Source organism: Amblyraja radiata, chromosome 28, assembly GCF_010909765.2.
Source record: "Amblyraja radiata isolate CabotCenter1 chromosome 28, sAmbRad1.1.pri, whole genome shotgun sequence".
Classification (NCBI taxonomy): Eukaryota; Metazoa; Chordata; class Chondrichthyes; order Rajiformes; family Rajidae; genus Amblyraja; species Amblyraja radiata.
Genome location: NC_045983.1, coordinates 4,478,378 through 4,503,854, shown reverse-complemented (window position 1 = coordinate 4,503,854; position 25,477 = coordinate 4,478,378). Strand labels below are relative to the sequence as shown.

The following is a 25,477-nucleotide window of genomic DNA, read 5'->3' as shown; positions in this document are numbered from 1 at the left end:
TCCCCCTAGCAATAAAGGCCAAAACTCCATTGGCCTTCCTGATTGCTTGCTGCACCTGCATACTAACTTTTAGTGATTCATGTACTAATACCCCTAGATCCCTTTGCGTTGCATTACAACGCAGCTCCTCCTCATTTAGAAAATAACTTGCCCTATCATTTTTTTTCCCAAAGTGAATGACTTCACATTTATTAGTATTAAATTTCATCTGCCAAGTTGTTGCCCACTCACCTAGCTTATCTATATCCTTTTGCAGACTCTTCCTATCCTCCTCATCCCCTACTTTTCCTCCCATTTTTGTATCGTCCGCAAATTTTGATATATTACACTTGGTTCCCTCCTCCAAATCATTTATATAAATTGTGAACAACTGGGGTCCCAGCACCGACCCTTGCGGAACCCCGCTAGTTACCGGTTGCCATCCCGAGTATGAACCATTTATCCCCACTCTCTGCTTCCTATTTGTTAGCCAATCCTCTACCCATGCTAATATATTACCCCCAATCCCATAATTTTTTATTTTTAGCAATAGTCTCTTATGTGGCACCTTGTCAAAAGCCTTTTGGAAGTCCAAGTATACCACATCCACCGGTTCCCCTTTATCCACCCGGGTTGTTACTTCCTCAAAGAATTCGAGCAGATTCGTTAAACAGGACTTCCCCTTCACAAAACCATGCTGGTTCTGTCCGATGAAGTCATGTTTATCCAAGTGCCCCGTTAGTGTTTCTTTAATAATTGTCTCTAACATTTTACCCACCACCGATGTTAGACTAACCGGTCTATAGTTACCCGCCTTCTGTTTACTTCCTTTTTTAAATATAGGTGTTACATTGGCCATTTTCCAATCCACTGGGACCGTTCCTGCCTCCAGGGAGTTTTGGAAAATTATCACCAATGCATCCACAATCCCCACCGCTATCTCCCTCAAGACCCTTGGATGTAATCCATCAGGCCCAGGGGATTTATCCTCCTTCAGTCTCATTAATTTCCCTAATACCACCTCCTTGGTGATCTTAATAGTATTTAGCTCCTCCATTCCTACCGCCCCCTGTTTATCCAGCGTTGGAATATTTTTTGTGTCTTCTATGGTGAAGACTGATACAAAATACTCGTTTAATGCCTTTGCCATTTCCATGTTCCCCACCAACAACTCTCCAGTCTCACCCTCCAATGGACCAACGTTCACCTTAGCCACCCTTTTTCTTTTTATATAGCTATAAAAACTCTTACTATTAGTTTTTATGTTGTTCGCTAAATTCCTTTCATAGTCTATTTTCCCCGTCTTAATTAATCTCTTAGTTATTTTTTGCTGACCTTTAAATGCTTCCCAATCCTCTACCCTCCCACTATCTCTGGCTACCTTATATGCCCTTGCCTTCAGCCGAATACTATCCTTTATAGTTTTACTGAGCCATGGCTGACTGTTCTTACCCGTACCCCTTTTTTTCTTCATAGGAATAAATTTTTCTTGAAGGTTATACAGTATACCCTTAAACGTACACCATTGCTCATGTACCGTCTTATTCTTGAGTCTGCTATCCCAGTCAACTTTGATCAGCTCAGTCCTCATACCTTCATAATCCCCCTTATTTAGACTAAGCACCCTAGCCTGAGTTTCAACCTGCTCCCCTTCTATTTGAATATGGAATTCGACCATATTGTGGTCACTTGTTCCCAACGAGTCCCTAACTATGACATTTTTAATTAATCCTGCTTCATTACACAGGACCAGATCCAAGATTGCCTCCCCCCTTGTCGGTTCTGTGACATACTGTTCTAGGAACCCGTCTCTAATACATTCTATAAACTCTTCCTCTAGTCTACCCTGTCCAGTTTGGTTTGCCCAATTAATATGAAAATTGAAGTCCCCCATGATTACAGCAGTTCCCTTTTTACATGCGTCAACTATTTGCAGATTTATGTTCTGACTAACAGCGTCACAGCTATTTGGAGGTCTATAAATTACACCCACTAGTGTTTTTTTCCCCTTATTATTCTCTATCTGTACCCAAGCTGTTTCACTATCCTGATCCTTCAACGCAATATCCTTCCTCTCTATTGCCGTTATTCCCTCCCTTATTAAAAGGGCCACCCCTCCTCCCTTTCTTTCCTGTCTATCTTTCCTAATTGTCGAGTACCCCTCTATATTTAACTCCCAGTCCTGATCCCCTTGCAGCCATGTCTCCGTAATGGCCACGATATCATAACTATATATACTTAATTGCACCGTTAATTCATTTATCTTATTACGAATACTCCGTGCATTTAGATAAAGCACTTTCAGATGATTTTTACTACCCTTCCTTTCCGTTTTTGCCCCTTTTACATCTAGAGCTTTATCTTCACACATTCTGTCTCCTGTCTCATTTTGACTTACCGCTTCCCCACTGATACCCTGCTCTATTTCCTCTACCCCTGCCGTTATTACTCCCCTTGATACCTCCCCCCCGCTACTTAGTTTAAAGACCTCTCTACTGCCCTAGTTATATGATTTGCCAGGACCCCAGTCCCAGCACCGTTCAGGTGAAGTCCGTCCTTACAGAACAGATCCCCCCTGTCCCAGTACTGGTGCCAGTGGCCCAAGAAACCAAACCCATTATTCCCACACCAGTCTTTGAGCCACGCATTTAGCTTTTTAATTTTACGTACCCTCGCCGATTTGGCCCGTGGCTCAGGTAGCAATCCGGAGATCAGTACCCTCGAGGTTCTGCTTTTTAATTTATTCCCTAACTGCTCAAACTCCTTCAGCAGATCCTCCTTCCTCGTCCTTCCTATGTCATTGGTCCCCACATGGACCACGACCACTGGATCCTCCCCCTCCCACTGCAAATTTCTCTCCAGCATCGCAGAGATATCCTTAACCCTAGCACCGGGTAGGCAACACAGCCTTCGGGACATGTTCTGCTGGCCGCAGAGAACCTTATCTACCCCCCGAATAATACTATCCCCTATCACTACGGCATTTCTTCTAACTCCCCCCTCTTGAATGGCCTCCTGATCCACGGTGCTGCAGCCAGGTTGCTCATCCATCCCACAGCCCCTGATCCCGTCCTTACATTGAGTAAGAGCCTCGGTCATGCTCGTCAGGGACAAGGGCTGTGGCTCCTGCCGCATCTCCTCCTGGTTCCCCCTACCTGCCTCGCTTATGGCCACACCTTCCTTTCCTTGCTCACTGCCTACTGAATTAGTTAAACTGGTCGGTGTGACCATCCCCTGGCACAAAACATCCAGGTAATACTCCCCCTCCCTGATGTACCGCAGCGTATGTCATGTTGTTACTTGTGGGCGGAGCACCAAGGCAAATTCCTTGTATGTGAATACTTGGCCAATAAACTTACTTACTTACTTATCATTACCCTCAGAGATCCAGTGTCTTAGGCTATGAGATACATTCGATAAATCCAGCATTTGCCATCCCAACTCATAATAGGTTAGCCACATTCCATCATGCATGCTTGGTACTCCTTGGCTGAAAGCTCATAAGTGATAGGAGCAGAATCAGGCCATTTGGCCCATCTACTCCACCATTCAGCCATGGCTGATCTATCTTTCCCTCCGGACCCCATTTTCCTGCCTTTCCCCCATAACCCCTGACACCCGTACTAATCAAGAATATGTCATTCTCTGCCTCATTCTCTGCATTGACTTGGTCTCCACAGCCGTCTGTGGCAATTAATTTCACAGATTCACCACCCTCTCACTAACAAAACTCCTCATCTCCTTTCTAAAGGTACGTCATTTTATTCTGAGGCTGTGGCATCTGGTCATAGATGCTCCCACCAGTGGAAACATCCTCTCCACATCCACTCTATCCAGCCCTTTCACTATTCAGTAAGTTTCAATGAGGTGCCCCCTCATCCTTCTAAACTCCAGCAAGTACAGGCCCAGTGCCGTCAAACGCTCATCATATATGAAGTTCTTACCTTCAGAATCATCTCTGCACGAGTCATGCCTTTGACAACAATCTTGGTGTAGCTCGCCGGAGCCTTGCGTACCACTTGCGAACCAATGGAAGGAAGATCCAGCAGAACGGTTTTGAGGGAATGAGTGTCCAGTAGTAGCTGAAAAATAAATATTAATATCACTGATGATATATTTTCAATGTTAGTTTGGTGCATTGAGTCATGGAGTCATTCATACACGGAAAAGGCTCTTCAGCCCAGCTCATCAATACTGATCAAGAAGCCTCATCTAAGCTCATCCCAGTTGCCAACATTTGGCCTATATCCCTCTAAACTAGGACTTCATTCCTTGGAGCTCAGAAGGATGAAGGGTGATCTTGTAGAGGTGTATACGATCATGAGAGGGCTAGGGTAAATGCACGGAGTCTTTTAACCAGAGTAGGGAAATCAAGAACCGGAGCAAATAGGTTTAAGGCGAGGGGGGGGGGGAAAGATTATATAGGAACTGGGGGGGCAACTTTGTTACACAAAGGGTGGTAGATAAATGGAACGAGCTGCAGAAGGAAATAGTTGAGGCAGGTATGTGGTTAGGATAGGTTTAGAGGGATATGGGTCAAACGCAGACAGGTGGGACTAGTGTAAATGGGGCATGTTGGTCAGTCTGGGTCAGTTGGGCTGAAGGGCCTGTTTGCACGCTGTATGACTCTATAAACCTTTCCTATCCATGTACCCGTCCAAGTGTTGTTATTGTATCCTGCCTCAACTACCTCCCGTGGCAGTTTGTTCCATAACCTACATGCTCCATCTACAGTAGTCCCATCTGCCTGGATCATATCATCATATATCCCTCTAAACCTATCCAATCCATTTATCCTGTATCCAATACAGATTCCAAATGTTTAAAAAAAAAAATATTGTGATGATGCCTGCCTCAACTATTTGCCACGTGTACCAAGGACTTCATTTTTGTATATTTTGTGTCTATCCTGAGGATTGAGTTGTTGAGGCAATTGTTTCAGCATCTTTAATCAGGGGTTGAAAAACTGAACCTAATTCAAGAAAAAATTAAAAAAGTGCTTTCTGCAGTTGGGGAGGGAAGGTTAAGGTTATTAAGGGAGTACAGGAGTGAATAGTGTTCAGTGTTGCCCTACGCCATACTCATTCAAATACTTTGTATAAAACTATGACAGAAAAATATTTCTGCAACTATTCTATGATAGACTGCACATATTAAAGAGCTCCAGCCCCAAGTAATGTATTGAAATTGTAACCTCAACGCTCAATAATCAATAGCGGCCTCAGTCTTCTGCACAAGGCTAACATTCATTCATTATAACACTAACCTAGGGTTCCCAAGAGGGAATATTGGCCAACAGAGCCAGCTTCTGTTGTGAAGTTGGATCTACTAGATTGGACTAAGGCCAACAGCATCAATCGCTAATGCCGTCCTTTTTGGTCTGTTGACTTGAAAGGTATTATTTAAGCTTTTTTTCACAGGAGAATCAAAGCCAAACTAAAATATTTAGTAAATTGACAATTCTTTATAGGATTACGCCGGGGGAACATATTCATCTTTATTGTTTGGACGTTCTGTACTTTAGCACGGAGATGTTTAAAGGACATCCCTTGTGAAGAGGGATGCACGTCCTCCAAAGAACTCAATGGAGTGTTTTTCTATTAAGATTCAAGATTCAAGAGAGTTTATTGTCATGTGTCCCTGATAGGACAATGAAATTCTTGCTTTGCTTCAGCACAACAGAACATAGTAGGCATTAACTACAAAACAGATCAGTGTGTCCATATACCATTGTATAAATATATACACACATGAATAAATAAACTGATTAAGTGCAAACAACAGATAATGGGTTATTAATGTTCAGAGTTTTGTCCGAGCAAAATTTAATAACCTGATGGTTGTGGGGAAGTAGCTATTCCTGAGCCTGGTCGTTGCAGTCTTCAGGCTCCTGTACCTTCTACCTGAAGGTAGCGGGGTGATGAGTGTGTGGCCAGGATGATGTGGGTCCTAAATGATGCTGCCAGCTTTTTTGAGGCAGCAGGCGCTACAGCGAATGCAGCGCCGGAGACCCGGGTTTGATCCTGACTACGGGTGCTGTCTGTACGGAGTTTGTACGTTCTCCCCGTGACCTGCGTGGGTTTTCTCCGGGATCTTCGGTTTCCTCCCACACTCCAAAGACGTACAGGTTTGTAGATTAATTGGCTTGGTAAATGTTAAAATTGTCCCTAGTGGGTGCAGGATGGTTTAATGTGCAGGGATCGCTGGTCGGCGCGGACCCGGTGGGCCAAAGGGCTTGTTTCTGTGCTGTATCTCTAAACTAAACTAAAAGCTTTTTGTTGCATGCTGTCGAAAGTGTACAGATGCATGATAAAGGGAATAATGTTTAGTGCAAGATAAAGTCCAGTAAAGTCTGATTAAAGATAGGCCAAGGGTCTCCAATGAGGTAGATAGTAGCTCAGGACCACTCTCTAGTTGTGGATGTTGATAGGATGGTTCGGTTGCCTGATAACAGCTGGGAAGAAAAGAACCCTGAATTTGAGGTGTGCGTTTTCACACTTCTGTACCTCTTGCCTAATGGTGGGGGGGGGGGGGGGTGGTGTAGACGAGAGAATGACCAGGGTGAGACTCATGCTTGATTATGTTGCTGGTCTTACTGCGACAGCATGAGGTGTAAATGGAGTCAATGGAAGGGAGGTTGGTTTGTGTGTTGGTCTGGGCTGCGTCCACAATTCTCTGCAATTTTGTGCGGTCTTGGATGGAGCTGTTCCTAAACCATGACGCGATGCATCCCGATAGAATGCTTTCTACGGCGCATCTGTAGTTGGTGAGAGTTGTTGGGGTCATGTCGAACTTTCTAAGCCTTCTAAGGAAGTAGAGGTGTTGGTGTGCTATCTTGGCCGGCGCTTCGATATGGCTGATCTGGGAGAAATTGCTGGTGATACTTCGTTCAGTTCAGTTTAGTTTATTGTCACGTGTACTAAAGTACAGAGAAAAACTTTTGTTGCGTGCTAACCGGTCAGCAGAAAGACAATACATGATTTACTCCTTGGAATGATGAATTTATGCATTGATATTTGTGAAATTTCAATCCATTTTTTGGATATCTTGTTGGGAAGATGCCAAACTTCCTAATCTGTGCTTTCTCTTACTTATCCAATAGCAAGTTCCACATCTTAACCATCCCCTGATTTCTCCACAGTCTCTGGATTGCAAGTGACTAACTGATATTTATGACACTTCCACAAAACTGGAAAAGCCATAAAAACGTCTATTAGGTCAACACTCCGGCTTGTGTTTCTAAAGAGGGAAGCTTGTTTGGTCTGGAAGGATTGGAGAAACATTACGGAGCTTCTATTACCAGCCACTGAATTCTCACATCCAGATTCCTGCAACACGTCTGAGCGATGTTTAATAATGCCTAACTGTAGAGATAACACTCTCTTTATTTATGTACGCAGCCGTATCGGGTGACAATTATTGAAGCGTGACTACAGAATTTAGTTTAGCTGCAGAGGGAAAATGCAAGTGCATTGAAGTCAAGTATCTCGAGTGGACTTGCTGGCTACTGTTCCAATCTACATGCCTTACTGAATTAGTCACAGTAGGTGACAGCCTTGCTGCCTTTTATAAGTGTCAAAGCTACTTATGCACCAAGTGTTATTCAACATGTAGCTGCTATGGAATGGGTAAAGGTTATTTGACCCATAGAGCTTACACTTCCCACAACCTTGCTTTTCCAGAATGACGGATTAATCTCAAAAAGGAGATACATACCTACTAGGAACGTTTAGTTTAGTGTAGTTTAGTTTAAAGATACCGCGCGGGAACAGGGCATTCGGCCCATCGAGTCTACACCGACCAGCGATCCCCACTAACACTAACACTATCCTCACACACGAGGGACAATTTACACGTATACCAGCCGACAAACCTACAAGCCCGCACGCCTTTGGAGTGTGGGGGGAAACCGAAGATTTCAGAGAAAACCCACGCGGGTCACGGAGACAAGGTACACACTCCGTACAGACAGCGCCTGTAGTCAGGATCAAACCCGGGTCTCTGGCGCTGTAAAGGCAGTAGCTCTACCGCTGCGCCACCGTGCCGCACAAAATGTTTGAGAAAATAAATAGCTAACAGGCTTTTCCTTAATACTCAAAATTATTGAGGTCAGAATATCATTCCACTTTATAAAATTTATGACTTCAAATCCTAGCAGCTTTATTCCACAGATAGATCGAGCAGTCAGGGTGACGCAGTGGCCCAGCTGGTAGAGTTGTTCCCTTGCAACGCCAGAGACCAGGGTTCCAGAGGTGTACAAAATCATGAGAGGAATAGATCGGGTACGTGCACAGAGTCTTTTGCCCAGAGTAGTGGACTCAAGGACCAAAGAACATAGGTTCAAGGTGAAGGGGAATAGATTTAATAGGAATCCGAGGGGTAACTTTTTCACACAAAGGGTGGTGGATGTATGGAATAAGCTGCCAGAGGAGGTAGTTGAGGCTGGGACTATCCCATCGTTTAAGAAACAGTTAGACAGGTACATGGATAGGACAGGTTTGGAGGGATATGGACTAAGCGCAGGCAAGTGGGATTAGTGTATAAGAAGGAACTGCAGATGCTGGAAAATCGAAGGTAGACAAAAGTACTGGAGAAACTCAGCGGGTGCAGCAGCATCTATGGAGCGAAGGAAATAGGCAACGTTTCGTCCCGAAACGTTGCCTATTTCCTTCGCTCCATAGATGCTGCTGCACCCGCTGAGTTTCTCCAGCACTTTTGTCTACAGTGTAATTAGTGTAGCTGGGACATTGTTGGCTGGTGTGGGCAAGTATTGCCGAAGGGCCTATCTCCACACTGTTTCACTCTATGAGTGCTGTCTGTGTGGAGTTTTCACGTTCTCCCTGTGGCCGCATGGGGATTCCCCCGGGCTCTCCGGTTTCCTCCCGCATCCCAAAGACGTCTGAGTTTGTAGGTTGATTGGTTTTGGTCAATTAAATTGCCCCTGGTGTGTCGGGAATGGTAGCGAATGCGGGACAGCATAGAACTAGCCTGAACGGGTGATGGATGGTTGGCGTGGACTTGGTGGGCCTAAGGGGCCTGTTTGCATGCTGTATTTCTGAACTAAATTTAACCAAACCACCCAGTAACCAATCTAGCTTGGAACAGGCAATTCATGTTTAAATTAATCAGAATCATACTGACTGTTTTTGACAATTATCACATTCAAGTTGGGAAAAAATTCAACTGAATCCCAATCTGATTTGAGGCATGCTCATTTTTCAAGCTACTTCTGCAGATTCTTTTCCAAGATAAACAACCAACAAACTTCTACATTGTCCACATGTCCCAATATTTTAAAGATCTGGAACATTTCACCTCTAAATGTCCTTTTCTTCGATACAGCTGACTCTTAGTTTTTAATCTTTCAGTATAACTTTAAAGATAAGATCGCAGAATCAATGCAGACTTCTGTGGTCCACATGCTGATTTACTGCACATTCATTTTACAATTACCTTATTTCTTTTAGATATGGCAAGATAAAATTTGGCAGTCATTTGAATCTTGATTCACGAATGACTTGCACAAGGTTAAACTAATCTGCTACCATGCACATTTTATTTGTGTCGGGAACAAACAACTTCCAGGTCCCAGTGTGTTGAAGGGTCCCGACTCGAAACGTCACCTATCCATGTTTAGTTTAGTTTAGTTATACAGCACGAAAACAGGTCCTTCGACCCACCCAGTCCGCACCGACCGGCGGTCCCCGCACATTAACACTACCCTAAACACACTGGGGATCATTTTTACATTTATACCAAGCCAATTAATCAACAAACCTGTACGTCTTTGGAGTGTGGGAGGAAACTAAAGATCTCGGAGAAAAGCCACGCAGGTCATGGGGAGAACGTACAAACTCTGTACAGTCAGCACCTGTAGCTAGGACCGAACCCGGGTCTCCGGCGCTGTAAGGCAGCAACTCAACTGCTGCCCACCGTGCTTCCCAACCATATTTTCTGGAACTCTCTACCACAGAGGGTAGTCGAGGCCAGTTCATTGGCTATATTTAAGAGGGAGTTAGATGTGGCCCTTGTGGCTAAGGGGATCAGAGGGTATGGAGAGAAGGCAGGTACGGGATACTGAGTTGGATGATCAGCCATGATCATATTGAATGGCGGTGCAGGCTCGAAGGGCCGAATGGCCTACTCCTGCACCTAATTTCTATGTTTCTATGTTTCTCCAGAGATGCCGCCTGACCCACTGAGTTACTCCAGCACTTTGGGACCCAGATTCTTGACACAGAGGCCCAGAACCCTTGACCAGACTGAGCTGGAGTGTTTTCTTCTCACAATAGGGGGAGCTAACGTGTGTCCACACATCACATAACATGCATTGATATGTCCAGACATGGTAATCCATCTTGTAACAGCTTAACCTGGCAATGCAAAAAGCTGGTTTATATTTATATATCATTCTGTTGGGCATCTAGATTTTTGGATCTGACCGTTTGGTGGCAGGGTGCATTAAAATGGGCAAAGATTACTCGGGCTAAGCTATTTCGGGTATCAAAACGACAGGTCCTCTGACAACAAGGAACACTTTATTGTATTATTTGATAATGTCACACCACTCCTGCTATCAGTTTCACTGGGGGAATGGTGATTTTAATAAGTTGTAAGCAGAGGTATTTACATCGGAGACAAAACATTAGATGTTAATCTCCCTTAAGCCTAAAGTGACCTTCACTGTAACAACATAGTGCGGGTCTGTGGTAAACAACCTGCACCCGACATCCAGGGGAAAGCAATTTCTTCGGACTGGGTTGGCGGCCGAGGGTTTAGTTTTAATGTAATGTGTAGACCACCACGTCCCTCCTGAGCCCGGGCCACGGGAGGGGGGGAAAAAAAAGAGAAGACAAGTCAAATTTGCAGACTTGTGTCAACAGCGAAAGGAATGCCAGCATGCAGACTGCTCCGTCTCCGGAGTCTGGTCATGAGGGTATAAAACTGTGGAGCTCGTACATTCCTGTACGGGTCAACTGGTATTAGCTGGCTGACAAGTAGATGCCAAATAAATGTGACACCGACAGATACCACAGCCTGCCAGACACCATTTGCCTCGGGCTGATAAAGTGCACTTGATATTTTACAGGTTCCACACACACACACACAAAAAGCCTTCATTTTTCTGCTCACGACATTAAGAAATGTAAGTCAATGGATAGGTTTTGTTCAGCATCCCACCCCTGTGCTAATTGACTGTAATCTTTGGTAAACAATTTACTGAGACATATTTGAGATTCCAATATTCTATTGCACTGAAATACGCATGCGAGCTAAATATACATTCTTATCACAATCCTCATTCTTACGCTGTTAAATCAGTATCAACTATTTTGGTTAAATGCATGTCCTATTTAAGAACACTGTTGAAGTTCGATGAACGGAGGCAACATCAACAACAATGTGTCTGAGGCACACAAAAAAGCTGGAGAAACTCAGCGGGTGCAGCAGCATCTATGGAGCGAAGGAAATAGGCAACGTTTCGTCCCGAAACGTTGCCTATTTCCTTCGCTCCATAGATGCTGCTGCACCCGCTGAGTTTCTCCAGCTTTTTTGTGTACCTTCGATTTTCCAGCATCTGCAGTTCCTTCTTAAAAACAATGTGTCTGAGGCAGTATCTCAAAGAGTAAAGGGCCTGTTACTCTCAGCTCTCTCAGCACCACGTTGAGTCTGGAGACTCGGTGTAGGTTACCGGCCACTTGTCACTTAACAGGCTCCATTAGCTTTAGACCTCACCTGATGCGTACTTCTTTTATCTTTCTCTTCAGCAAGCACAGTGGCACAGCGGTAAGAGTTGCTGCCTTACAGCGCCAGAGCTGGGTTCAATCCTGACTACGGGTGCTGTCTGTACGGAATTTGTACGTTCTCCCTGTGACTGCGTGGGTTTTCTCCGGGCGCTCCGGTTTCCTCACCCGTTCCAAAGATGTGCAGGTTTGTAGGTTCAGTGGCCTTTGTAAATTCTCCCTAGTGTGTAGGATAGAAGTAGTGCATGGGTGGTCGCTGGTCGACGGTCAATGCGGACCCGGTGGGCCGAAGGGCCTGGATCCACGCAGTATCTCTAAACTAAGTTCTATGCCTGTCCAAACCAGTTTAGTTTAGAGATACAGCATGGATACATAGAAACATAGAAAATAGGTGCAGGAGTAGGCCATTCGGCCCTTCGAGCCTGCACCGCCATTCAATATGATCATGGCTGATCTTCCAACTCAGTATCCTGTACCTGCCTTCTCTCCATACCCCTTGATCCCTTTAGCCACAAGGGCCACATCTAGCTCCCTCTTAAATATAGCCAATGAACTGGCCTCAACTACCTTCTGTGGCAGAAAATTCCAGAGATTCACCACTCTCTGTGTGAAAAATGTTTTCCTCATCTCGGTCCTAAAAGATTTCCCCCTTATCCTTAAACTGTGACCCCTTGTTCTGGACTTCCCCAACATCGGGAACAATCTTCCTGCATCTAGCCTGTCCAACCCCTTAAGACTCTTTGGCCCAGCAAGACCACGCCGACCATCGATCACGCACTCACGCCAGTCCTATGTTAACCCACTGTCTCGGGACAATTTACAGAGGTCCAATGAACCTACAAACCCGCACATCTTTGGGATGAGGGAGGAAACCAGAGCAACCGAGACTTAATGTAGAAACAAGAAACTGCAGACGCTGGTTTACAAAAAATGACACAAAGTGCTGGAGTAACTCTGTGAGTCAGGCATTATCCTTGGAGAACATGCAAAGGAGACATTGTGGGTCGGGACTCTTCTTCAGGCTGATTGTAAGTGGGGAGGGGGGAGAAAGCTGGAAGGGAGGAGGGACAGGGGACCCATTACCTGCCACACTAAGTCCTACCCCTCCTCTCCTCTGCTTTCTCTACCCCCCCCCCCCCCCCACCCCCACTACAATGTCTGAAGAAGGGTCCTGACCCAAAACATCACCTACACATGTTCTGCAGGGATTTCTGCTTGACCCACAGAGTTACTCCAGCACTGTGTCTTTTCTTAGGAAAGGAACTCGCCAGCTCTCAGGAATGTGTTAGAACATCACGAAACGTTGCCTATTTCCTTCGCTCCATAGATGCTGCTGCACCCGCTGAGTTTCTCCAGCATTTTTGTCTGCCTTCAATGTTTATACTGCTGGCTGTAAGCTAGCCAAGCGAATATGAGGTGCTGTGTGGACTCACTCTGGCAATGGTTGGAGGATGACAATCATCAACATCATTTTACTTAAGATTACTTGTTCTGCGAGTCTGTGTGAACTGCTGAATTCAATTTTATAACTGAAAGATAAAACATATGTTCCACTGCCTTATGGAAAATACAACGTTCAGGTGGCCCTTAAAAAGAAAATCTTGCATATGTGTGTATATTAATCCAGTTTAGTTATCCCCGAAATCAAACCAATTCGTATAAGTCATTTTCATTGAGCCTTTGTCAAAGACAAGATTGTCCAAAGAACTTTATCGCTAATGAAGTATTTCATTAGTGTTTAACCCTATTGTAAATTAGGATAAACAAAAGTGCTGGAGAAACACAGCGGGTGCGGCAGTATCTATGGAGCGAAGGAAATAGGCAACGTTTCAGGACGAAACCCTTCTTCAGATTAGTAAATTAGGATATTTGGCCAACAATTTATGGACAGAAAGAAGCCACAAAATTTTCATTGGACAACAGTAACACTTTTACCAATTCTGAAAGCCAGGTAACCTAGATATGGTTAGATAACCTGATGGATAACCTAGCTAATTTACGCATTAGCTAAAGGGTTACTGAAAGATACCTGCCCAGTTTTAGGTTTGGAAGGAACTGCAGTTGACACAAAGCTGGGTGGCAGTGTGAACTGTGAGGAGGATGCTATGGGAATGCAGGGTGACTTGGACAGGTTGGGTGAGTGGGCAGATGCATGGCAGGTGGCAGATTACAGATGGCAGATGCAGTTTAATGTAGATAAATGTGAGGTTATCCACTTTGGTACGAAAAACAGGAAGGTAGATTATTATCTAAATGGTGTCAAAGGGGAAAGGGGAAAAGGGGAAGTACAACGGGTTCTGGGAGTACTTGTTCATCAATCAATGAAAGTAAGCATGCAGGTACAGCAGGCAGTGATGAAAGCGAATGGCATGTTGGCCTTTATAACAACAGGAGTTGAGTATAGGAGCAAAGAGGTCCTCCTGCAGTTGTACAGGGCTCTAGTGAGACCACACCTGGAGTATTGTGTGCAGTTTTGGTCTCCAAATTTGAGGAAGGACATTCTTGCTATTGAGGGAGTGCAGCGTAGGTTCACAAGGTTAATTCCCAGGATGGCGGAATTGTCATATGCTGAGAGAATGGAGCGGCTGGGCTTGTATACTATGGAATTTAGAAGGATGCGAGGGGATCTCATTGAAACATATAAGATTATTAAGGATTTGGACACGCTAGAGGCAGGAAACATGTTCCTGATGTTGGGGGAGTCCAGAACCAGGGGCCACAGTTTAAGAATAAGTCATTTAGAATGGAGATGAGGAAACACTTTTTCACGCAGAGAGTTGTTAGTCTGTGGAATTCTCTGCCTCAGAGGGCGGTGGAGGTTGGTTCTCTGGATACTTTCAAGAGAGAGCTAGATAGGGCTCTTAAAGATAGCGGAGTCAGGGGATATGGGGAGAAGGCAGGAACGGGGTACTGATTGTGGATGATCAGCCATGATCACATTGAATGGTGGTGCTGGCTCGAAGGGCCGAATGGCCTACTCCTGCACCTATTGTCTATTGCAGTTGCTGGTTTAAACCGAAGATAGACACAAAATACTGGAGTAACTCAGCGGGATAGGCAACTACTTTGGAGAGAAGGAATGGGTAACGTTTCAGGTCAAGACCCTTCTTCAGACTGAGAGTCAAGGGGAGGGAAACAAGAGATATGGAAGGGTACAAAGAACAAGTAAGGTGTGAAAAGGACAGATCAAAGCAGACGATGGTCAAGGAAATGTACAATGGTTGATTGTTGGATGAGAGGAAGGTGACAACGAGGCATGCAAACAGTAAAATGAATCAGGTGGGCAATGAAACTAGTAGGAAGGTGTATCACAAACGGTGTAGCAGTACTATCAGGAAATAAGCTTAACCTCCACGTTTAAGACTCCAGATTGGGACTCAAAGGTACAAACTTCCGACTCAAACAGGGAACACTATCGAGTGAGCTGATTTCATCCAAGTCGAGAAGGCTCGATCATGCGTAGAACTGAACTGCAGATGGTGGTTTATACCGAAGATAGACACAACGTGCTGGAGTAACTCTTGCGGGTCAAGCAGCATCTCTGGAGAAAAGGAATGGATGACGTTTCGGGTCGAGACCCTTCTTCAGACTGGAGAAGGGTCTCGACCCGAATCGTCACCTATTCCTTTTCCCCAGAGATTCTGCCTGGCCCGCTGCGTTACTTCAGCACATTGTGTCTATCTTCAAGAAGGTTAGATTTTCATTTTCAATGAGGCCAAAGATTGTGTGGTAACAGATTTGAAAAATGAACTGCCACAGCATGTCTCACATTGATATCACATGGGGTTTCACAATGTGCTAGAATAACTGAGTGGGTCAGGCCGCATCTCTGGAGAGAGGTGACCTTTTGTGTCGGGACCCTTCTTCAGACCCTCATTGTGGTAGAAACCAGGTGGGGGGGGGGGGGGTGACTGGCGGATGGTTGGACAAAGGCCAGCGTTGAAAAGACAAAATGTGTGAGATAAGGATAGTTGAGGTGAGAATATTGACGTCAAAGAAGAACATAGAACATACGAGAGAACAGCATAAGTACAGGCACTTCGGCCCCTGGAGTGTGTGCCACACATAGTGTCAACACCATCTCTTATCTGCCTGTATATAATCCATACTTCTCCATTCCCTGCCTATCCAATTAATTTTTTTAAAGCCACTAACATATCTGCCTCTTCCACCATCAGCTCGTTGCAAGAACTCACCTATCTATGTAAAAAACTTGCCCTGCACATCTCCTTTAAGCTTTGCCGCTCTCACCTTAAAACTAAGCCCGTTAAGAGTTTGATTTTTCCATCCTGGGAAAAAGATTCTGACTGTCCACCCCGTGTTCTCCTTATTCACCCTATCTATGTCTCTCATAATTTTATATACTTCTATCAGATCCTTCCAGAACCTCTGGCATTCCAGAGAAAACAATCCAAATGTGTCCAACCTCTCCCTGTAGCTAATGCCCTCCAATCCAGCATCGTCCTGGTAAACCTCCGCTGCTCACAATATTGAGTATGAGTCAGGAAGTCAGGATGCAGCTCTACAGAACTTTGGTTAGGCCGCATTTGGAGTATTGCGTACCATTCCGGTCGCCCCATTAAAAGAAGGATGTGGGGGCTTTGGAGGATATAGTGCAGAGGAGTTATTTTTAATATAGTAATTGGAATGAGGAGTGTCATACGATATGTATAGAAGTTGAGATGTTATGTCACAGTTGTACAAGACATGGGTGAGGGGACATTTGGAGTATTGTGCTCGGTTGGGGTCACCCTGTTACAGGAAAGATGTTGTTCAGCTGAAACGGGTGCAGAGAAGATTTATGAGAATGTTGCCAGGAATCGAGAGCCTGAGCTATAGGGAGAAGTTGGGCAGGATAGGACTTTATTCCTTGGAGCACAGGAAAATGGGATGATTTTATAGCGATGTATAGGATCATGAGGGGAGATGATGGGGTAAATGCACTAACTCTTTTACCCAGAGTAGGGGATTCAAGAATTAGAGGACATTGGTTTAAGGTGAGTGGGGAAAGTTTTAATAGGAACCTGGAGGGCAACTTTTTCACATATGTATATGGAACGAGCGGAGAGAGGAGATGGTTGTGACAGATACTATAACAACATTGAAAGGACATTTGGACAGATACATGGATAGGAAAGGTTTAAGAGGGAAATGGGCCAAACGCAGGTAAGTAGGACTAGTGTAGAAGAGGCATCGTGGTCAGCATGGGCACTGGTCCAAAGAGCCTGTTTCTGTGCCGTATGACGCAAAAAGCTTTGCGGAATCACAGCACTAAAACAAGCCATTCAGCCTGCCGAATCTGTACTATCTGTACTAGCGGCAGTGGCGCAGCGGTAGAGTTGCTGCCTTACAATGCCAGAGACCTGGGTTCGATCCTGACTGTAGGTTTCGTCCGTACGTTCGTCTGTACAGTTTGCACGTTCTCCCTGTAGCCGCGTGGGGTTTTTTGGGTGCTCCGGTTTCCTCCCACATTCGACGTGTAGATTTGTAGGTTCATTGGCCTTTTGTAAATTGAACTGAAATCTGTAAATAGAACTAGTGTGAGGGGGATGGTTGGTCGGCGTGGACTCGGTGGGCTGAAGGGCCTGATTTCATGCTCCAAACTAAACTACCTGGGTGCAATCCGCCTATTTCCTCAAAGCTGTGCAAATACTTTTACTTCAAGCATCCGACGTTAACTCAATTAAAAAGGAAAAGCAAACATGTGGGGAAAGCCCAAAGATTACAGGGAAGTCGAAATAAAATAGGGCTGTGGTCAGCAGGTTATGTTGAAGAACACACAACAGAATTATTATTTAAACACAAAAAGCTGGAGTAACTCAGTGGGACAGGCAGCATCTCTGGGTGACATTTCGGGTCAAGTCTGAAGAAGGGTCACCCATTCCTTCTAGACTAGTCTGAAGAAGGGTCTAGACCCAAAACATCACCCATTCTTTCTCTCCAGCGATGCTGCCTGTCCCACTTTTGTGTCTATTTTCGGTTTAAACCAACATCTGCAGTTGCTTCCTACAGAATTATTCTTTGTCCCCTTTAGTTATGTGGTTCCTATGGTTTGATATTTATGCTTTTTAAGTATACTCCTATTCAAGTTAGTACTTCATGAATTTGTCCTGATAAAATCTCTGCAGAATAATCCAGTTATTGAATCTGGCAAATGTTAACATGTCACTTTGTTTGCTTGCTTTGCAGCCAAGGTATTCACCTTTTGCTTCTGCAACAGTCTGCTAAAAATTACCTCAAGGAAACAGGTTTGAGATCAAAGCTGAAGGTTGGCTCGGAGCAGGTTGTGGGAAACGTTCCTTGTATCTTTTAACCCGACCATGATTGATAGCTTTATTTAATTGTTAGAGATTCTCTTTGATGTTTTTAGTCTTGGGGTGGAAAGGGTTGATTATCGAGACAGAGATATTTATTTGGCAGCTTTTTGCTAAATCAGCCGTTCTTCCAGTTTTGCAGCCTTTGTAAAAGGTTAGCATTTCAAATCCTGGGAGCATTCAACGTCAGATACTTTCCACACTTAGAGTCATGATGCATGGAAACAGGCCCTTCGGCCCAACTTGTCCATGCCGACCAACATGTCCCATCTACACTGGTCCCAGGTACACAAAAATGCTGGAGAAACTCAGCGGGTGCAGCAGCATCTATGGAGCGAAGGAAATAGGCGACGTTTCGGGCCGAAACCCTTCTTCAGACTGATAGGGGGTGGGGGGGGGGGGGGGGGGGGGGGAGAAGGAAGGCACTGGTCCCATCTGCCTGCGATTGGCCCATGTCCCTCTAAACCTATCCTATCCATGTCATCATTGTTGAAAACATCAACGGGCACGGTGCCTTACAATGCTGTGTACGACAGTGATCGCAACTTCTACTGAAGTGTGGACGGCCGTTGGCTCGCTGGGAGCTCATCCGCCCTTTGACAGGTCTTGATTTTGGTCCTGCTGGGGGTCCACAGCCCTCTCCTCACCTGGCAAACCAGGTGGGGGAGAGGGTTAATCGCCGACTATCTGACCATGGAGCGGGTAGCACGGGATTACATGGTACCCGTGGCGGGGGGGGGGGAACTCCCCCCAACCTGACTGATCCATGTACCTGTCTAAATGTTTCATAAATGTTGCGATCGTACCTGTCTCAACTACCTCCTCCGGCAGCTCGTTCCATACACCCACTGTGTGAAAAGGTGCACTTCATGTTTGTATTAAATCTTTCCCCCCTCACCATAAACCTATATCCCCTAGTTCCCAATTCCCCTGGTCTGAGCAAGAGACTCTGTGCATCTTCATGATCTGATAAAAGACTCTGTGCATTCACTATCTATACCCATCACGGTTTTATACTCTCTATAAGATCACCCCTCAGCTTTCTCTGCTCCAATCAATAAGGTCCTATCCTGTCCCACCTCATCCTATACTTAGTCACTCAAGTCCTGGCAACATCTTCGTAAATCTTCTCTGCATTTTTCCCAGCTTGTTGACATCCTTCCTAGAGAAAGGTGACCAAAACTGAACACAGTACTCCAAGTGTGGCATCACCAACGTCTTAGATTAAATAACTTATAAACATAAAACTTTCACATTAAACTCTCATTAGGGCGGCTCAGTTGTGCAGCGGTAGAGTTGCTGCCTTACAGCATTAGAGACCTGGTTCGATCCTGACTAGGGGTGCTGCCTGTACGGAGTTTGTACGTTCTCCCTGTGACCGCGTGGGTTTTCTCCAGGTGCTCTGGTTTCCTCCCAGGTTGCAAAGACATGCGGGTTTGTAGGTCAATGGGCTTCTGTAAATTGTCCCTCGTGTATATGTTAGAGCTGATGTATGGGTGATTGCTGGTCGGGACAGACTCGGTGGGCCGAAGGGCCTGTTTCTACGCTGTATCACAAAACCAAACAAAACAAAACATTTTATTTTGATCTATTGAGCAAGTCAGTGACCCGTTTTCTATGATTGTGCAAATTTATAAAAATATTAAAGGCAGACAAAAATGCTGGAGAAACTCAGCGGGTGCAGCAGCTTCTATGGAGCGAAGGAAATAGGCAACGTTTCATGCCGAAACCCTTCTTCAGACTGATGTAGGGTAGGGGAGGTGGGAAGAAGAAAGGAAGAGGAGGAGCCAGAGGGCTGAGGGAGAGCTGAGAAGGGGAGGAGACAGCAAGGGCTACCGGAAATTGGGGAAGTCAATGTTCATACCGCTGGGGTGTAAACTGCCCAAGCGGAATATGAGGTGCTGCTCCTCCAATTTCCGGTGGTGCTCACTCTGGCCATGGAGGAGGCCCAGGACAGAAAGGTGGGATTCGGAATGGGAAGTTGAAGTGCTGAGCCACCGGGAGATCAGGTTGGTTAATGCGGACCGAGCGGAGGTGTTCGGCGAAACGATCGCCAAGCCTACGCTGGGTCTCACCGATATAGATCAGCTGACATCTAGAGCAGCGGATGCAATAGATGAGGTTCGAAGAGGTGCAGGTGAACCTCTGTCGCACCTGGAACGACTGCTTGGGTCCTTGAATGGAGTTGAGGGGGGGAGATAATCTCTTGCGGATGCAGGGAAAAGTGCCCGGGGAGGGGGTGGTATGGGAAGAATTGACAAGGGAGTTACGGAGGGAGCGGTCTTTGCGGAAAGCAGACAGGGGGGGGGGGGGGGGGGAGGAGATGGGAAGATGTGGTGAGTGGTGGGGTCACGTTGGAGGTGGCGAAAATGACGGAGGGCTATTTGTTGTATGTGACGGCTAGTGGGGTGGAAGGTGAGGACTAGGGGGACTCTGCCCTTGTTACGAGTGGGGGGATGGGGAGATGGAGCAGTGTTACGGGGTACTGAAGAGACCCTGGTGCGAGCCTCATCTATAGTAGGGGAGGGGAACCCCCGCTCCCTGAAGAATGAGGACATTTCTGATGCCTCATATTAAGCTTTATCTGCGTGAATTGAAGGCCCGTGTATCAATGGCTCTTGGAATTAAATCAGCAGGATAGTACACTGTCCTTAGAATAATAATAATAAATTTTATTTATGGGCGCCTTTCAAGAGTCTCAAGGACACCTTTCAAGAGTCTCAAGAATACTCCACCGGAATAACACGGAATCATCCTTAAACAGCTGAAGTTGGAGATAACAGCTGAGCTTCTGACAGCCTCCGCCTGCACCATGCTCTTCATACAAGGAATGTTGCTGTTACAAGCAAATGGAGGCACCAAAGAGTATGCAATGCCATCTATAATGGACTAAACAGCTGTATGCATAGTCTATTTGGTGATACAACCCAATCATTCAAAAATATTTAGGTATTTTGTTTCAAGATATTTCTAAATGCATAAATGTATTGTATGAAGAAGGGTCTTGACCCGAAACGTCACCCATTCCTTCTCTCCAGAGATGCTGCCTGTCCCGCTGAGTGACTCCCACTTTTTGTGTCTATCTTCAGTTTAAGCCAGCATCTGCAGTTCCTTCCTACACTTAATGTATTTTATGTTGATTTAATTTGAGGAGCGCACTAATAATCAAAAGTCTAGATGGAAAGCATATGGTTTGCTTGCCTTCATTGGCCAGGGCATTGAGTGTAAGAGTCTGGTAAATCATGGTGCACCTCTGTAGGACTTTGGTTAGGTTGCATTTGAGTATTGCATGCAGTTCTGCTTGAGCCATTTACAGGGAAGATGTGGAGGCTTTGGAAATATTGATAGACTTTATTAATCCCCTTATTCAGGGGAAATTCTGATGTCCTTGCAGCACACTAATAAAAATACAACACAGTATTCATAAAGAAATTCAACACCAAAACATCCCCCCACAGTGATTCCCACTGTGAGGGAAGGCACAAAGTCCAGTCCCCATCCTCTTGTCCACCCATAGTCGGGCCTATTGAGGCCTCCACAGTCGCCGCCACGGCGCCCGATGTTCTCGCCGGGTGATGGTACTCCGGCGTCGGGAGAACCCCCAGCGGCTTGGGGTGCCAGGAACGGCCGCCTTCCCACCGGAGCCTGCGGCTTCCAAGCCAACAGACCACGCCAGACGGAGCTCCGCACACTGGTGATCTCGGCGAGATGTAAGTTCAACGTCGCAGCTGGCCGCTCCGCAGAAACGCGGCTCCACGATGTTTTCCTCGGCGGTACCAAGCATACTGGAGTCCCAGCACGGCGACCCAGGAAAGGCATCGCCCGCTCCATGACAGCGCTCCAGCGCTGCGCCGCCGCCAAAGCCGACGTTCTGCGCCGCCGCCAAAGCCGATGTTCTGGCCAGGTCCCCTCAGGGAAACGTCGCTCCAGGACCCGCTGGTAGGCCGCGAGGACAGGTCGAAGACGTTGCTCGGAGGAAGGCAACCCCTCCGACCAGGTAGGGACTTAGAAAAGCAGTTTCCCCCTTCCCCCCCACCACCCCCCACACATAAAAGATTTAGACCCCCTGACTGTACACTTAACAAACTAAAAATAATAAAAAAGAAGGGAAAAAAACGGACAGCTGCAGGACAGGCAGCCGTTCAGGACAGCGCCTCCTCCGGAAAGGGTGCAGAGGTGATTTACATGAATGATGCTTGGATTAGGGGGTATTAGTTACAGGGAGACAATGGACAGACTTGGATTGTTTTCTCTAGAACGCTGAAGGTTGAGGGGGGGGACCTGATAGAATTATATAACATTATAGATAGCACAATGGGCTAAGTGTTCGGCTGGCAACCGGAAGGTAGCTGGTTCGAATCCCGCTGGGAGTGCATACTGTCGTTGTGTCCTTGGGCAAGACACTTCACCCACCTTTGCCTGTGTATGTGGATGTAATTATGTGAAGCACTTTGGGGTCAATGCAAGTTGACTAAAAATGTGCTATATAAATAAAGAAATATATATATATTATGTGAAACTTAGAAAGGGTAGGACAGTTAGAATCAATTTTTTCAGGTTGGAAATATCAAAGATAGAGGGCATAGTCTTAAGGTGAGAGGGGCAACGTTTAAAAGAAAACGGCAAGGCAAGGTTTTTTATTTTACACAGAGTGAGTGCCTGGAACGTGCTGCCAGGGGTGGTGGTGGAGGCAGGTGTGATAGTGGTGTTGAGGACAGTTTTGAATGGGCACATGGATATATAGGGAATGGAAGGGTATAGATTAGGTCCACAGATACAAATCTGCCTTGGAATAAGATCCAGCATTGACAGTGAAAAGGCCTATTCCTGTGCTGTAATGTTCTATGTACTATGACTGAACAAGTGGGACTATAATGCAAGCCGATAGACACTTGGCCAGAAACAGATTGGAAATGAGCACACATGGGTTTCTGAACAAGTCACAATGGCCGGCACAGTGGCGCAGCGGTAGAGTTGCTGCCTTACAGCGCCAGAGACTCGTATTCCATCCTGACTATGGGTGCTGTCTGTACAGAGCTTGTACGTTCTACCTGTGACTGCGCGCTCCGGTTTCCTCCCACACTCCAGAGACGTGCAGGTCTCTGGCTTCATTGGCTTCGGTAAATTGTCCCTAGTGTGTAGGATAGAGCTGGTACACGGGTGATCACTGGTCGGTGCAGACTCGGTGGGCCGAATTGAATTGAATTGAATTGAATTGAATACCTTTATTGTCATTCAGACCTTATGGTCTGAACGAAATTTCGTGCCTGCAGTCATACATACAATAATACAATAATAAACAACAATAAACACAAATTAACACCACCACAGTGTATCCTCCAAGCACCTCCTCACTGTGGTGGAGGCAAAAATCTTAGGGTTACTGTCTCTTCCCTCCTCTTCTCCCTCTGCGCTGAGGCGATTACCCACCGGGCGATGGTACACCGACCGAAGGGCCTGTTTCCACGCCGCACCTGTCAACTAAACTAAACTAAACTAACCACCCACAGAGACTTATGCAGCTAGTCACGATTTAGAAAACGGTGGAGCTGTGTAAAGGATTGTGTTCACACGCAGTCTTCATTGAGGTGGTTTACACTTCATTCCATCCAAGGCCACAAGCAATAGCAGAGAATTGTGGATTCAGCCCAGACCATCACACAAACCAACCTCCCTTCCATTGACTCAATTTATACCTCACGCAGTCTTGGCAAGGCCAGCAGCATAATCAAGGACGAGTCGCACCCCGGTTACTCCCTCTTCTCCCCTCTCCCATCAGGCAAAAGGTATAGAAGTGTGAAAACGCACACCTCCAGATTCAGGGACCGTTTCTTCCCTGCTGTCGTCTGCCAACCGAACCATTCTACCAACAACTCAAGAGCGGTCCTGAGCTACTATCTACTGCATTGGGGACCCTCGGACTATCTTTGATCAGATGTTACTGGCTTTAACTTGCATGAAATGTTATTCACATTATTTCCCTTCATAATATATCTGTACACTCTGGATGGCTTGATTGTAACTATGTATTGTCTTTCTGCTGACTGGTTAGCACCCAACAAAAGCTCTTCACTGTACCTCGGTGCACAATAAACTAAACTCAGAACTAAACTCAAAACACTTACTAAAGCCCTTTGATATCTATCTGTGACCATGACTTGCATCTCCGTCTGCAGTCTGAATCTGAACCTACACCTCACAAGCAAGTGCATCAAAACCAGTGGCCTTGTAAGGAATGGTTGCACTAATGCGCAGGAACCAAACCTTTATTGTTTAGCTGGGCTCGCTTAGTGGAATGCGTAGAAAGGAACTGCAGATGCTGATTTACACTGAAGATAGACACAAAATGCTGGAGTGACTCAGCGGGTTTCAGAGGTTATGGGGGGAAGGCAGGAATGGGGTTAGGAGGAAGAGATAGATTGAATGGTGGAGTAGACTTGATGGGCTGAATGGTCTAATTCTGCTATCATTTATGATCATATGATCTTATGATACGCCGCATCTCTGGATAGAAGGGATGGGTGACGTTTCGGGAACTGAGGAAAGGGTCTGAAAGAAGGGTCTCAACCCGAAACGTCACCCATTCCTTCTCTCCAGAGATGCTGCCTGTCCCGCTGAGTTACTCCAGCATGTTGTGTCTATCTACGCTTTGTGCAAAGTTACAAAGTGCAGCTGCAAGAGAAAAAGCCAGTTACATGATCTATCTATTTCTCAGAGCAAAGGAAACAACAGTGTAATTGTTCTCTATCGCAATCTGAAATCCATCAGAATGAATAATTACAGGCTGATTTTCTACAAAGCATTGTTCATTCTGGTTTTCTGTACAATCATCCATTTATTCTTATACATTGTACTTCCCTGCAACTAAAATGAAGAATGCGACAGCTCGTCTCCTTGTGAAATGCTGAACCAGTATGAAGCATCCCCATGCCCAGTATCCATAACATGCAGGCACAAAATGCTGCAGTAACTCAGCGGAACAGGCATCATCTCTGGAGAGAAGGAATGGGTGACGTTTCGGGTCGAGACCCTTCTTCAGACTGAGAGTCAGGGGAGAGGGAGACACAGAGATATGGAAGGGTAAGGTGTGAAAACGACAGATCAAAGCAGACGATGATCTCGGAGATGTGGAACGGTTCATTGTTGGCTGAGGGGAAGGTGACAACGAGGTATACAAACAGTGAAATTAATCAGGACAGTCAAACTCGACGGAGAACTAGGGTGGGGGAGGGACGGAGAGAGAGGGAAAGCAAGGGTTAATTGATGTTAGAGAAATTAATATTCATAGCGTTGGGTTGTAAGCTGCCCAAGCGAAATATGAGGTATTATTCCTCCAATTTGCATTTGGCCTCACTCTGTACTTTTGGCTAAGTTAATCTATTAAAAACCTATCCTTATTAACACTGCTATAACTGAGTGAAGCAGGATCATTGTGTTCAT

The 25,477-nt window shown here is 45.7% G+C and overlaps 1 protein-coding gene across 1 annotated transcript in view; it reads right to left on the bottom strand.

The window, feature by feature from the left end:
• vps53 (VPS53 subunit of GARP complex) overlaps window positions 1-25,477 on the bottom strand; it is a 359,847-nt gene that overhangs the window by 32,914 nt on the left and 301,456 nt on the right. Inside the window, exon 20 of the mRNA XM_033045623.1 lies at window positions 3,924-4,061. Within this exon, the coding sequence (XP_032901514.1) occupies window positions 3,924-4,061 (138 nt within the window). The remainder of the gene's footprint in view (window positions 1-3,923; window positions 4,062-25,477) is intronic.